We start from the raw sequence: 14,821 nt of genomic DNA on the forward strand, positions 1-14,821 counted from the left end.
CCCACCCACCCCCTAACAGGAGAGAACTGAAAGGGACAAACTGCTGGACTGAGATGAACGCAGTTTAATAAAATTACAAAGTAATAATATAGCATTAATAATATACATATACATATATATATAAAAAGTGGAAAATATAAAATAAAAGATACTCAGTATACTTCCCTCCATACCGAGCAGCCTGGTCCTGAACAGCCAAGCCCAGGGAAGAGGGAAAAAGGCAGAAAGACCTTGGCTCTTGAACAACAACGAAGAGAACCGTGAGCTCTTACATTGTCTTTGTTCTAACCTGCAAACTCTGGATAGTTCCTTGAAAAAAAAACACCACTAACACTGGCCCAGGGTGTTATCTTCTTGGTCTTGAACTAAATCCAAATGATGACTGTGCTAGCTACGGAAAGTTTCTAACTGCATGAAAAAATAACTCCCTTTCAGTCAAATAGTGTGTCCTGTATTTTCAAGTGGAATAATGTAAATTTAAGGCCTTTCCCAATCACATCCACTTTACCACTTGGATCTTCCATCTATAGGTAAGCAGACAGTATAGGGTAAAAGGAGATTTATGGCAGTTCTGTCTGCAGATGAAACCAAGAAGCCTCTGAAAGGACTGGGCTTGTGTGACACTTGCGTCTGGCCCATGTGCTCCCAGTAACCCGTCTAGAGGGGTGTCCAGCTCCCCAGGGACTTTGGCGTTTAGTTCCAGCTGTGCGTGCAGCTGGCCCGCTGGCTGTCCCGACAGCGCTCCGTGTTCCGGGGGAGACTGTCCCCCAGAGCTGCCCAGCAGCTGCTCCAGAAACACAAACTGCCTGTACACAACAGACACTCAACACTTCTTGTGTTTCTTCGGTGGGCTGGCAGCGGTGTCGACCTGCTCAGCTACCGGGGACAGGTCCTGTTTCAGGGGGAAGAAGAAAGGATGTTTCAGGGCCTCTTCCAGAGTGATGCGCTTGGCCGGGTCGTACTCCAGCATCTTCCCAATGAGGTCAAAGAGGTTCTCGTGCTCAGGATCATGGCAGGTCATTAATTCCTTCATAAAGAAAAATGACAAAAGGTGGGTTTTGTGATTTAACAATAGTACTCAGCCTTTCCCCAAAGCATTTTCCCCTGCCATCTTACCTTCAGGGGCTTGCAGTGCCTGGAGACATATCTGCCAGCAGAACTGTGCTCATCCCAATCCAGCCACTCATGGCGGAAATACTTGCGTTTCCTTAAACAAACAGACCAGAGTTTGTTATTCAGTTTTGTCCCTTCCCTAGAAGTTGATCAGCATGTTCACAGCTCGGGAGCTGATCTGGGAACATTCCACCGAGTGGCCAGCTTGTTAAATAGGGCAAAAAAAAAAATATTCATCTCAGTTGAATGATTCAACTTTTGGTTTAATAACCAATGTAAAAAAACCCAAAAAGGTAAGGAAATACAGTGCAGATATGGAGAAAGGTAATTACCTGGTTTTCTTGATCATGTGGTCTGGCAAAGGGCCCAGGATTCGCTCCATCATTGCCAGGTGTTCGCGGCTGTCGTGGGTCTGCAGGGAAACGGACAGTTTTTGTGTGTTGCGACAGGAAGTTAATCCAGAACCACACAACAATAACCTTACTTCATTTTGGACTGTACCCTGCAACCATTTCAGATTAAAACAAAAAGGCTGTAATCGTTTCCTGCAATAAGTTACAAATTACTGGAGGTTTTTTCCCTTGACGCTGCCTTAGTTTCCATTCATAAATGTGAAGTATCAGCAACAGTCAGGATGAAAACGCAGGTGTTTGAGCAGGATGGTGACAGATGAAGCTGCATCTGTAACTAGTGTAGCTTGTATCTCACAACGTTCATAGGGTGGCCTTGGTATCAAGCTGCTGCTAAAATGTTGCCTGAAAGCAACCTGCAGAAATCTGCTGAGCAAGCTCCTTTGTGCCAAACGCAGCAGTTTGCTATAAACTGAGCGTTCCCCAGTTACCTACCGGGAACACGGTGAAGCCCAGGTAGTACTCGATGAGGATGCAGCCGATGCTCCACACGTCACACGGCTGGGACCAGCCCAGCGCTGGGGAAAAGAGGCAGAAGGTTCATGTTTAGACCAGACTGCAAACAGGCAAACGGCTCAAGCAAGATGCACAACACTTGGGTAGCACACAAAAAACATGAGGCACGAGATTGCCACTGACCCAGGATGACCTCCGGAGCTCTGTAATGCCGCGTGGACACCAGCGTGCTGTGATACTCGTCATCGTACGTTGCGCTCCCGAAGTCCACAACTTTGATGTCCGGGTTTTTTAGTGTGCGCTCGTCGCATCTCTGAAAGGAAACGGTCAGATGTGGGTGACCAAATAAAGCCAGGGGACAGTTGAGGGATGGGAGGACAAGGACAGCAACATACCAGTTTGGGGTTATACTCTTCTACGTAGTCAGATTTCACAAATAAAATATTTTCCGGTTTTAGATCTGTATGTGTCAACTTGTTCAAATGCAAAACTGCAAGACAACAAACTGCATTAGCAAATGCTGCAAAGGAAATTTTAACAACTAAAGCAAAAAAAGAAACACGCTCACAGTTCACGGATTTGCAGATCTGATACGCCATCTGCCTGATGTGGTCCAGCCGGAACGGCAGAAAGCCGTTCTCTTTGATGAAGTCGTAGGTGCTGAGCCCCAGCAGCTCGAAGACGATGCAGACGTGTCCGTGGTACTCGAACCACTCCAACATCTGGACGCAGCGGCTGCAAAAGCGGGAAATGTGCGGATAGCGGCAGGTCGGGTGATGCTCCAATCCTGACAGCACAGAGGTTGCTGAGCCAACCTGAAGCAGCGGCCGCGGTACTTACTACGTGCTGCTGGGGTCCGACGCGTTCAGATGCGCCAGCACCTGGATTTCCGCACGCGCCGCTTCTGAGTACCTGGCCACGTTTTTCACGATTTTCACAGCCACGTGCCTGCCTTCCCTGCAGGGACACGGTCAGCAGGGTGAGAACAACAAGCAGTTTTTACTAAGAAAATTCAGTAATTATAACTCTCTTTCTATATATATGTATGTATGAGTGTGTATATATGTATATGTGTCTATATATATGTACATGTGTGTACATATATATGGTGATAATACACATATATAAAACCACATATATACACATATACATAAAACATATATATATACTATATATAACAATGGGAACTGCATCAGAAAAGTCTGGTTTTTCTTAAGTGCCCCCTGACAATGTAACCAGAGTTCTATGCACACGTAACAACTACAATTTGCTCTTTCCATTTTGCAAACATAGCGGTGTCACTCTGAGAGGTTCCAAGCCCGTCTAACTCCGTGTGTTCACATGCTGGAGAACCCAGCCGGTGTCCCAGTCATTTCAGCACTGAACACGTGGCTGCCTGCGGTGACAACACCCGAGTTTCATGATGTTCTGCACACAGCAAAACCGCCATTGAACACCAACCACACTCGATTTCTGTATCTTCACCGCGTCACAGCTGCCGGGTCACAGTCAGCTCCGGGATGTCACGCAAGATCAAACCTGCCCCAACCAACAGCCCTTCCCAGCCGCACTGGGACAGACCCATAAGAACAATCGTATTTCACGAGACTCACGCTCTGTGATCGATGCATTCCACCACTTTTCCAAAAGCACCTTCACCCAAAGTAGCAACGATCTCATCTACAAAGAAAAGTCCCCTCTCAGTCACAGAAGCTGTGAAGTTACTCAGCTATTAACAAACAAGCAAATAAAAATAATACAAACAAAAACTAAAAGTACTATCACAAAGATTATTCTAGACTGTGCTGCTTTACATTGTAAATATCTAGTTTGAGAGATGCTCTTGGACAACTCTCATCAAGGCACATTTACAGGGGTCTCATTCTAGTACGTTCGTTAACTTAATTTACTGTTTTTTTGGGGGAAAAAAAAAGTGGGAAAAAAGAAAAAAAAAGAAATACATTTATGTTCTACAGAAAAGGAACAACACCACCCACCCCCAAACAAACAAGAAGACAGAAAGAAAAGACCTCCAAAGCCCCCTCACATCTTATGCTAAAAGAACTTATTCTATCTGAAAAGTTAATAAAATATTCTATACATCTTGCACTTAGTACGTCTCCACTCTGACAGACCAGGTGACCCTCCTCATCATCCTCTACACTCCTGGATCTTTTGCTTCGATGACTCTTCTGCAGCGGCACCAAGATGGTCCAGCCAAGCAATAAACCCGAGTGAATTCAGGGCAGAATACGCAATTCAGTCAGCGGGAGACATTCGGGCGTTCAGACACGCGCCAGGCCACAAACGGTGGGCAGGAGCAATTGCAAATTCAGTCCCCGGAAATTCACAGGGCACATAGTTTATGTTACAGGAGAAAAACATGGCAAGGAACAGATTTTCAGATGAGATGATACTCAAAGTGGCAACAAAAAATTACAACACAATCGTTTTTTTTTGCAAAGATCAGTTCACTGAATTTTACTTTAGGATTTCAGTGCCCGTATTTTTTTCTTAAGCAAAAAGACTTAATTATTATCTTACATATGTATATCTATAAATAAAACAGCCTTGTGGCCCAATTAAAATACCCATCTTAAGTAATCAAGATTAAATACCCGGTCTAAGTATTTGATAAACATATTTTAAAAATTAATAAATAGCACCAACATTTACTTTAGACTGTCTCAGCTGAAGATCTTGAATTATAAATCCAATCTTCAGCTTTTTTAAGCGGTAAATACATAACGAAGACCAGAAACAGTGCCCTGCTAGCGGGCAGACATCACACACATCTGATGCTACACATTTTTCAGTGATACTTAAACATCTTACTAAATAATTTTAAGTAAAAATCTGACATTATCTCCTTGCTATTCCAGTGATACTCAGTCAATAGCAAGTTTAAAAGCTCGTGCTTGGATTTTTGAGTAGGGCTGAAATAAATGCTCACAATAAAGACTCTGAAGGCATCAAAGTGATGCCTCTATAACTGATGGTTATTATTCATTAATCTGCCCAAACATATCCAACAAATAGCAGGACTGTGCTCTGTGGCATCACAAACATACCTACACTGTACAATTTCACTGAAAGAAATAACATCCTAGCAAAAAGAATAATCTATTAACATTAGCTAAAGGAATAAACTATCAATATTCTCAACAGAACTCCCCAAGCCCCCACACTCCGCTGCCCAGATGAGAATCTATCTTCTTCTAACAATAACAAGCTCCTCGATGGGAATTTGCCGCCCCACCTGTGACGGGGGCCGCTGGTGGCAGGCGGCGCGGTGCGTCCTGTGTCTCCGCCTGTAGCTGCTCCTGCCGCTGTGACCCGAGGATTTGCTGCTGTGGTGCCCGGAGCCACGGCCCTGCTTGTCCTCGCTCCTGTATTCCTCCACGTAGTGCCGCTCCCGGCCCGCCACAGACCTGGTACCACGGACAAAGCAGCCAGAATACCTCACTGAACTCATCCCAGTACTTTTTGCTTCAAGCTGTGAGACATCTCTCTGGAAAGATCTCAAACTGCAACAAAGAAATGAACTTCAGAGCAGAGTCAGTTACGCTGTTAAGCAGCTTTCTGTATTTTATCAGCGCTGGGGAGCTCTGGGGATCACCCTCCACAGGCTGGATGCTCTTGCATTGCTTATATTCACATAGTTATTACATATGCATTACAATTTTTGAAAATTTTGACATATACCTATACTGAGAAATAACTGATGTTAGTTATTTAGCTTCTTATTTACATCTATTAATTATTAGTCAAATATAAACTAAGCATTCTGCTTCTAAACAATGCATCACTTCACCTTCTGCCTCCCTCTTGTTGTGCAGAATGATCTAAAACTTGAAAAAGTGGTCAGGAAGCACTGATCATGTCAATCGGTTAACGATGGGTACATCTTTTGTAACTTAATTTGGCAGCTTCTTTTCCAAACTGCCAACAGACACCTTGGCAGGGGACCCGAGGAGAACAGTCAGCGGGGGCAGGGGGTGATTTACCGGTGAGGAGGGAGCTGGGGGCGCTGGCAGCGCCCGCTCCCCGCGCTGGCCGACCTCCTCTTCCTCTTGCCGCCGCCCGTCCCGCCCGCCGGGCTGCCCCGCGGCCCCCGCTCAGCACCGCCGCTCCTGGAGCGCCGCATCTGCAACCAGAGAGCGCTCAGCTCACCGCACACCCAACTCGCTCCCAAAGCCATTCACTAACAATTTAATGCTGTCGTGAGGGCTGCATTTCTCAACCACACGACTTCCGTGTCTTCTCTGCTCGCTCTTCCACGTCCTGTTTTTGGGTTTGGCGGTTTTTGTTCGTTCTGGGTTTGGTTTGATTTCAGTTTTCCTTGGGTAGTTTTGGTTTGCTTGGTTAGTTTTGTTTGATTTCAGTTTTCTTTGGTTAGTTTGGGTTTGGTTTGGGTTTGTTTGGTGTGGTTTGTTTGGTTAGTTTTGTTTGATTTCAGTTTTCCTTGGTTAGTTTTGGTTTGTTTGGTTAGTTTTGTTTGATTTCAGTTCTCCTTGGTTAGTTTTGGTTTGTTTGGTTAGTTTTGTTTGATTTCAGTTTTCTTTGGTTGGTGTGGGTTTGGTTGGTGTGGGTTTGTTTGGTTAGTTTTGTTTGATTTCAGTTTTCTTTGGTTAGTTTTGGTTTGGTTTGGGTTTGTTTGGTTAGTTTTGATTTCAGTTTTCTTTGGTTAGTTTTGGTTTGTTTGGTTAGTTTTGCTTGTTTACGGTTTTGTTTGGTTAGTTTCTGTTTGTTCTCACTTTTCTTTGGTTAATTTTCGTTTTCTTTGGTTAGCTTGTTTGTTTTCCGTTTCGTTTGGTTACTGTTTTCGGCTTTGCATGGTTAGTTTTTGTTTGTTCTCGGTTTTCTTTGGTTTTGTTTTGGTTTCGTTCGGTTAGTTTGTTTTTCGTTTTGTTTGCTTAGTTTCTGTTTGTCCTCCGTTTTGTTTCCTTTTTGTTTGTTTTTACTTCAGGAGGTTTCCCAAATCAACCATTTTTGACGGAGAATATAAACCAACAACCCGCTTCTTACGGAAGCTCCTGGACACTAAATACGGCAAACAAACATCTCCCTGCGCGCTTCCGAACCCCTGCCATAACGTTTTTCCCCTCAGTCCCCGGACAGGGCGGGACGCGGCGCCGGGCCCGCCCGCTCCCGCCAGACCCGCGTTCTGTGGGCACGGAACATGGCGCCCGGCCCGAGAGCGGGCACCGCGGCGCCCCGGCCGCGCTCCCCGCAGGACGAGCCAACCTCCTTCCCAGCGCCCCGCCCGCCTTCCCTTCCGTCCCCTTCCCTCCCTGGGCGGGCAGCAGCCCGTCCCGCGGCCGCACCTCGTCCGGACCCGCCGCGCTCCGCGATGATCCGCCGCCGCCTCTCGGTGCCGCCGCCGCCTCTCGGTGCCGCCGCAAAATGGCGCCGCCCGGAACGTTCTGGAGCGCGGCCGCGCGTCACGCGCACGGGGTGACGCCAGACGCACGGCGGGGCCTCCCGGGTCCTGGCGCCCGCCGGCGGGGCCGCAGCGCCCCCGGGGACACGGCCCGTTCCGTGTGTCCCCGCGTCCCCAAACGCGCTGCGGAAGGCGCTCACAGCACAGTCACAGAATCACAGAGTCACGGGATGTCAGGGGTTGGAAGGGCCCTGGGAAGCTCATCCAGTGCAATCCCCCCATGGAGCAGGAACACCCAGATGAGGTTACACAGGAAGGTGTCCAGGCGGGTTGGAATGTCTGCAGAGAAGGAGACTCCACAACCCCCCTGGGCAGCCTGGGCCAGGCTCTGCCACCCTCACCAGGAACAAGTTTCTTCTCACATTTAAGCGGAACCCCCTGTGTTCCAGTTTGCACCCATTGCCCCTTGTCCTGTCACTGGTTGTCACCAGAAGAGCCTGGCTCCATCCTCCTGACACTCACCCTTTCCATACTGATCCCCAGGAATGAGTCCCCCCTCAGTCTCCTCTTGTCCAGCTCCAGAGCCCCAGCTCCCTCAGCCTTTCCTCACACGGGAGATGCTCCACTCCCTCCAGCATCTTGGTGGCTCTAACCAGCCCCTACCAGACCAGCTGTGCACCAACAGAGCTCTAAAGGACCACAGCTGACTAAAACGTGCCTTTTTTTTTTTTTTTTTAATTTTTTTTTTTTTTTTATTCTGGGAAGGGCTAAACCTTCTGAAACACTTCCAACCCTGATAAATGACCCTATTGGTTTTTTAATTTCCCCAATTGCCCATGTGATCAACACACAATATGTACATTACACATACAAGTTTTGCAGCATTGACAATGCACCATTGTTTTCCTTTGCCAGGCCAAGCCCTGCTGCCAGCACCACGCTCCTGTGACAGCAAAATGCCAGCAGAGCTCAGAGACCGTCTAGAACACATACAGCGAAACCCTCCATCACAGCCATAATGCAAGAGTGTTGTGTTAATGTATTTTTCTTTACCATCCACAAATAAAACCAGCCCTGCCACAGGCGGGCTCCTTCCCGCTCTGTCTCGCTTTCTCTTCCACCAACCCCACCATTATTTTCTCCTGTTCTAGACCAGTTTCTCAGGGAGAACCCGGGGAAGGTTCAGAACCACAAACAGGAAAACACACAATACAGTTTTTTAAAGTTCCGATGTAATCCTGTCCCGTAAGACCAACTGTCTCCTTCCAATACACAGCTTTAGATAAAAAAGAAAGGATCAGCTTTCTCATTTGTTCAACATCATCTTGGCTATAGGAGCTTTTACTATTTTGGCTGTATCAGGATATTCTCGATCAGAAGTCTGCCCGGAGTCTTTGTGTCACCACTCTCTGTTGTGTTTACCCCGCACTGCTTGTGCAGTCAAGTGATGAAAACCAAGTTAATCTTCAGTTCCCTAGTTCAGATCAACAGCCACGTAATCACCCAAACAGCCTTTCGCACCAAAAAACTGAGGAAGAAGCGATAGTTCCCAATCTACCTTTTGGGGAGGCTGAAGCGGTGACCATCCCAACACAGCAGTAGAGGAGCAAGCGGCCCTCTGCACACCGTACCATGAAATTGTAGCAAAGGACATTGTTTCAACCTAGTACCCCTACAAAAGATAGGGCAGAAAACAAAGATTTGCAAACAAAAACAATATATTTTTAAAAAGCCTTATTTTACAAGTATAAAAGCAACATTTAAACATCAAAATCCTGGAACACACTCTGGAGAAAAAGTGGCTTCGAAAAGTGTGATAACTCCCAAAGATGGTCACAGCTCCCCAAATCCTGCCTTCAGTGAGCAACGGGGTGATCCAGCTCCGGGAAACCAGCAGCGGAGCTCGCCGCTCTCTGGAGGACGTGCCCAGGCACTCCGTGGCTACAGAGCAAACGGGTTGGCGTGAATTGTGATATCCTTAATGCGGACATCGTTGAGAGGTCGGTAGGTTTTCTCATTCACAGGCAGCTTCTCCAGCTCATCCAGGGTCTCCAAGCCGTCAATAACTCTGGAAGAAAAGCACAAGCGCTGGGAACCTCCTTCTAATAGTGACTGAAACTGAGATATCTCCAAGCATTTTGCAGTAAACTATCACAGGGCAAGGGCTTTGCAAGCGACACAAGACAGCTCAAACGTGATATACGGCATATCTTTTGAAAGGAAATATTAAGCGTCCGTGACAGATTCTGGTAAAAAGTAGAAATAACACCCACTGACCTGTATCATGTTTTACACCACCCACAGCTGTATAAAGACCCATCGTGGCAGAGGTTTAATAGCAGCAAGATACTGGCCATACCAAACTTCACTGCGCACTACGGCTAGGAAATCCATTTCCCAACGAGAGACACTGACTTCTAACCTTCCGACTCAAAGACGAGACTGGACAAAATCATGAGTAACTGGGTAAATCTAACGGTACAAATATAAGTTCAGGCTTCCAGACCTCCTGATCAGGCTGAAGAAGTGGCAAGAGAGAAAATGACAGGAACACCTATACTGAGCTGCCTATACACAACACAAATGGTAGAAAAGAGTATTTGCACATCTCAATAGTTTCCTTTGAATATTTAACTCCATTTAATACAGGCAACTTTCTCTCAGCAGTCATTTGCACACTAGAGGCTTTTTAACTACAAGCAAAAGACATTACCACGGCTCTGAGATCTGAAAGCAGGTCTGAAAGATGCAAAAATGAAAAGATTTGCTTGGAGGATTATATATTATTAGTAGTGTCTATAAACATGTTTTAACAACCTCATCTGATGGTATAAACTGTCAGCTCCTGGAGTTTTATCTGACCAACCGCAGCGTGACCACGTCAGTACCTCCATCCCCAGAGCCGGTCCCTACTCAGGCTCTTGCTTCTCAGCAAACCCTACAACCCTGTATCCGCTTGGTCTGGAGTTTGCTTAAAATCAAGCTGCGTCGGTTTGGGCACAGTCGAAGAGCTAAGCTGGCGAGAGAACCACAAAACAACTCAAAAAAGGTCATTTTCAATACGCCTATTTTCTCCGAATTCCCTACTACTACGAAAAACGAAGAGGCGTTTTGGAGCACCTAATTCCGGTGACAGTGCAAGAACGTACATTTACATCTACGCGTCCAATGTTTCAAAAAGCTTTAGAACCAACTGCAAGCTTCTAAAACTGCATTGCGTGTGCCCCGAGCCGTGCGGATCCTCCCGAGCGGTGGGTCACTCACTTTCCGAACACAGTGTACTTCATGTCCAGGTGTGGCTGCTTGCCGTAAGTGATGAAGAACTGCGACCCGTTGGTGTTGGGCCCGTTGTTTGCCATCGAAACGACCCCGCGGACACTGTGCTGAAAGAGACAAAGCGCAGTGCAGATCCAGCGTGTGACAGCAGGACTCACACCGGGACTGTGCGAGTGACTTGGACACGGCCGTTATTGAGAACCAAAACTGCTTGCTAATATATTCCATCCCAGTTCACAGTATCACAGTATGTTTGGGATTGGAAGGGCCCTGGGAAGCTCATCCAGTGCAATCCCCCCATGGAGCAGGAACACCCAGATGAGGTTACACAGGAAGGTGTCCAGGCGGGTTGGAATGTCTGCAGAGAAGGAGACTCCACAACCCCCCTGGGCAGCCTGGGCCAGGCTCTGCCAGCCTCACCGGGAACAAGTTTCTTCTCAGATTTAAGTGGAACCTCCTGTGTTCCAGTTTGCACCCATTGCCCCTTGTCCTGTCACTGGTTGTCACCCAGAAGAGCCTGGCTCCATCCTCCTGACACTCCCCCTTTCCATATTGATCCCCAGGAATGAGTCCCCCCTCAGTCTCCTCTTGTCCAGCTCCAGAGCCCCAGTTCCCTCAGCCTTTCCTCACATGGGAGACGCTTGGTGGCTGCGCTGGACTCTCTCCAGCAGTTCCCTGTCCTGCTGGAACTGAGGGGCCACAACTGGACACAATATTCCAGGTGTGGTCTCCCCAGGGCAGAGCAGAGAGGCAGGAGAACCTCTCTGACCTACTGACCACCCCCTTCTAACCCACCCCAGGTACCATTGGCTTCCTGGCCACAAGGGCCCAGTGCTGGCTCATGGTCACCCTGCTGTCCCCAGGACCCCCAGGTCCCTTCCCCCTACGCTGCTCTCTAATAGGTCATTCCCCAACTTACACTGGAACCTGGGGTTGTTCCTGCCCAGATTCAAGACTCTGCACTTGCCCTTGTTTTATTTCATTAAATTTCTCCCCGCCCAACTCTCCAGCCTGTCCAGGTCTCTGATGGCAGCACAGCTTCCAGTGTTACCCACTCCTCCCAGCTTGGTGTCACCAGCAAACTTGCTGACAGTCACTCAATTCCCATGGTTACCTCCTCAAAACTGCCCTTACGATGAGAAATTACTTCTTGGCCTTCAGCGCACAAAAACCACTTTGTTACAAATTCTTTCTGCTCCAGGCCCTGGCGATGAAAACCCTCAAACCCAACTCGCCAAGTACAGAAGTACCTGTTCCTATTTTAATAACGGTTTCTGCCCCCTTATTGTGGGATTATACTTTGCTTCACTATGACAAGAGAGGTATGAAATACAGTACAACACAATGCTGACTGGAAAATTCACAGGGAAACACAACTCCATGTCGAGAACGCAGAAATACCTTGAGGAATTCACTGAATTCATCTTCGAACTTCTTGCCCCAGATGCTGTTGCCTCCTTTCCCAGTGCCTGAGGAAGAAGCACCACAACACATCACTGGATTTGCACTGAAAACTGCGCCAAGCAGAGACATAACAGCTATTCAACAGCTGCCAGGCCAGCAGAACCATCACCTTTAGTGGAAACAGCTAGAAAAACTCAAGTTTGTGGAATGCTTTATGTAGAACGCGTGGTTATTTAGAACTATGGCTGCTCTTCTGCAAGCTCACCACAGAAAACTAATCTCATCATAAAAACTTCCCCCAGCAACACAGTAATTCTTACATTTTATTTTCACTTTATTTATGTTTTGGGTTTAATATTAATACTTACATTTTCTTTATATTTCTTTATATTTATAAGGGTTTTTTTAATGTGCATTTTTCTATAGAGACCCTAGCAGTATAACTTACCTAATGGATCTCCTGTCTGAACCATGAAGCCCTTTATATTCCGGTGAAACACGCAGCCATTGTAGTAGTTACTAGCACAGAGAGCCAGGAAATTCTAAGGAAATGAAACAAACCGTATTAGCAAACAACCCAGACATAGGATCCTCTCACTAAAACAATGGCACTAGCAAGACCAAGACCAACTCTTCTGTCTCTGCTCTGCATTGCGACCATGTGAATTCTAGAGTATCGCCACAGAACAGTCACAAATTATAGTTAATATGCTCCTTTGGCATTGTCACAGAAGGGATTTTAAATAAAAGTTAGAGCACAAGGTTGTCTGACTTAAGAAACAAACAAGAAGCCTGAGATGTGCTTAGAAGTATCACTTGCATTCAACGTAAGTTTATTCCAGAAAGGCAAACCTGGGGCCTCTGACAGACTGGGATTGATTCTCACTCTATTGAATTAAAATAAAGTGAGTGCAAGCAAACCCAGGGAGATTTGGGAATCCCAGACCAAGTGCTGTATTTCCTTACGGGCAAAGGACACTTTGTGAGCCGTCAGAACACGGAGGGAAGCGGCCCTGAGCTAAACGTCACCTGGCGAGAAACAGGCAGCAAAGCCCTAAGCGGTGTGACAAACTGCACGACAGGAAAAGCTCCACGAGTGGGACCGGCACTGTCACCAGCTTAAAACGGTAACATTCCATGACGGGAAAAGACAAGTAAGAAAAGCCGCTTCACCTCCCCTGTTTCTACTGCTCTGTTTCAACGCTGGGCAGTCTTGCTCCTGCTACTTACTTCGCAAGTCTTGGGTGTGCGCTCGCAGAACAGCTCAATTTTAATATCGCCCACGTCAGTGTGCAGCGTGACAGCCTGGGCAAGAGCCAGAAAAGAACCAGGACATCAGCAATGAAACACTGGCAGACTCGGTTTGATTCCCCGGCCCCACCAACGGCGTAAGCGACTTCCCACTGCAAATAACCACTGTTTCAATATTCGGCCACAAACCTTCCACGTTCCCAGCGACATCGCCAGGAAGCACTTGGTTTCATTTCGTTTTAGGACAAAGCAAGTTTGCCACGGTAAAGCAGAAGCTGTTACAGTGCAGAGATACGATACTCAAATTTATGATTATATAGACAGATATAATGTATCTGCTTCAGAAGATCACAGTGTGGTTTACAATCAGAGGAACAACGGGCCTGCGGCCTTGTGAGTGATAAGGCCAGTTTTGAACGGCACCATGTACCATCTGCCTTCACAAACAAGCAAACCTACAAAATCACACACCAGGGATAAGTGTACAGGAAAACTGATAAAAATCAGCATAGTGATGATACTGGTGTACTGTTCCAGAAGCCTACAGGTACAGGGGAGGAGACAGTCGCCTGTAATGTCCATGGAAATCCTACAAAAGGTGTATGTACAGTTTAAGACACACAGTCTCTATCTCCCGAGTTGCTAAACTTGAAGTGCAGGTCACATCCACTCGCACAGGGCTACATACTTGCGACTTGAACAATGCTTCTGTGGCAAGAGAAACCAAACTAGATGACCAAATATTAACCAAATCTTTCGGACTTGCGTAAGTGGGCGTGTTTTCCTTTTCACAATATCTTGCCGTAAGTCTGAAATGAAAACCTGAGCTTTCTATTACAAATTCTGCCCAGCACCATAGCAGAATGTGTAAGGCTCTGCGATGCAGAGCAGCTGCTCCCTCTCCAGACGACCCCTTCAGAGAGCATGAAAACACACTAAAAGTGCCACTGTTCTCACCATGTCCACTTATGGGAAAGCTGAGGTAGATCTGCCTACAGCAATTTCCTGCAAAGAAAACACATGATTTTATTTTTCCCCAGTTCTTTTTGATTCTAAAACACTGTGTGGTTATGTGCTATTATACTACCCAGCTCTGCAGTGCCACCCAAGTGACCCTGCGAATAAATGTTTTGCTTGCATTATGCAACTACACAGCATATAAAGAACAAGAAAGAAGAACAAGTAGCTTAGAGAAAGGGAGTGGAGGCAAATCCCGCCCTTTTCCAGGGTGAAAGTTTATCCTAAGCAATCGTAGCTTTTCCAAAGATACGGTTTTACAAATGACAGCAATTAGCAGATAAAGCCCACATGCCTGTACCTGAACAGAAGCACGATTGGGAGCAACCTTCAGATCCCTGCATCCGAGCACAGGATCAAACTTACTTTTTTAATTTTTTTTAGTTTTAGTCACATTTTGAAGTAAAGCGTTTGGAATGATGTCAGTGAAATCGCAGCTGTGTGGAAATCAACATTTTTACTGTCTGATTCCCTCTCCACACCCTGCCCAGCACACACTGCGACCCGCCGG

The 14,821-nt window shown here is 46.7% G+C and overlaps 2 protein-coding genes across 3 annotated transcripts; both read right to left on the reverse strand.

The window, feature by feature from the left end:
- Positions 1-44: 44 nt before the first annotated feature.
- CLK1 (CDC like kinase 1) lies at positions 45-7,414 on the reverse strand. Of its 2 annotated transcripts, XM_082057183.1 has the most exons (13): positions 7,307-7,414; positions 5,987-6,126; positions 5,239-5,506; positions 4,081-4,171; positions 3,593-3,659; positions 2,820-2,936; positions 2,548-2,714; positions 2,375-2,469; positions 2,163-2,292; positions 1,959-2,041; positions 1,446-1,525; positions 1,117-1,207; positions 45-1,027 (listed from the first exon to the last, which is right to left on the reverse strand). In XM_082057183.1, exons 2-13 carry the CDS (start codon positions 6,124-6,126, stop codon positions 824-826), a joined length of 1,533 nt encoding a protein of 510 aa, XP_081913309.1. In that variant the 5' UTR covers positions 7,307-7,414; the 3' UTR covers positions 45-823. The 2 variants fall into 2 exon arrangements, with proteins under 2 accessions (XP_081913309.1, XP_081913310.1); XM_082057184.1 differs by lacking the exons at positions 4,081-4,171; positions 7,307-7,414 and having other exon boundaries at positions 5,239-5,410; positions 5,987-6,093.
- A 1,876-nt stretch (positions 7,415-9,290) lies between these two features.
- On the reverse strand, positions 9,291-14,631 carry PPIL3 (peptidylprolyl isomerase like 3). Its single transcript, XM_082055038.1, has 6 exons — positions 14,251-14,631; positions 13,273-13,347; positions 12,491-12,584; positions 12,040-12,107; positions 10,627-10,745; positions 9,291-9,430 (listed from the first exon to the last, which is right to left on the reverse strand). The coding sequence occupies exons 1-6, from the start codon at positions 14,251-14,253 to the stop codon at positions 9,304-9,306; spliced, it is 486 nt and encodes a 161-aa protein (XP_081911164.1). The 5' UTR covers positions 14,254-14,631; the 3' UTR covers positions 9,291-9,303.
- Between the last annotated feature and the right edge of the window lie 190 nt (positions 14,632-14,821).

Source organism: Streptopelia decaocto (assembly GCF_964273445.1).
Source record: "Streptopelia decaocto genome assembly, chromosome: 6".
Lineage (NCBI taxonomy): Eukaryota > Metazoa > Chordata > Aves > Columbiformes > Columbidae > Streptopelia > Streptopelia decaocto.

Bases quoted from the DNA above. Each gene is read 5' to 3' on its own strand.
- CLK1 (XM_082057183.1), bottom strand. From the start codon at position 6,126: ATGCGGCGCTCCAGGAGCGGCGGTGCTGAGCGGGGGCCGCGGGGCAGC. The intron at 2,042-2,162 runs GTCAGTGGCAAT...TCTTTTCCCCAG, and splicing joins AGCTCCGGAGGTCATCCTGG to CGCTGGGCTGGTCCCAGCCG. The intron at 1,526-1,958 runs GTAGGTAACTGG...GTTTCCCTGCAG, and splicing joins TGGGCTTCACCGTGTTCCCG to ACCCACGACAGCCGCGAACA.
- PPIL3 (XM_082055038.1), bottom strand. The intron at 12,585-13,272 runs GTAAGTAGCAGG...TCATTTCCTTAG, and splicing joins GCACACCCAAGACTTGCGAA to AATTTCCTGGCTCTCTGTGC. The intron at 9,431-10,626 runs GTGAGTGACCCA...CTTTTCTTCCAG, and splicing joins AAGTACACTGTGTTCGGAAA to AGTTATTGACGGCTTGGAGA.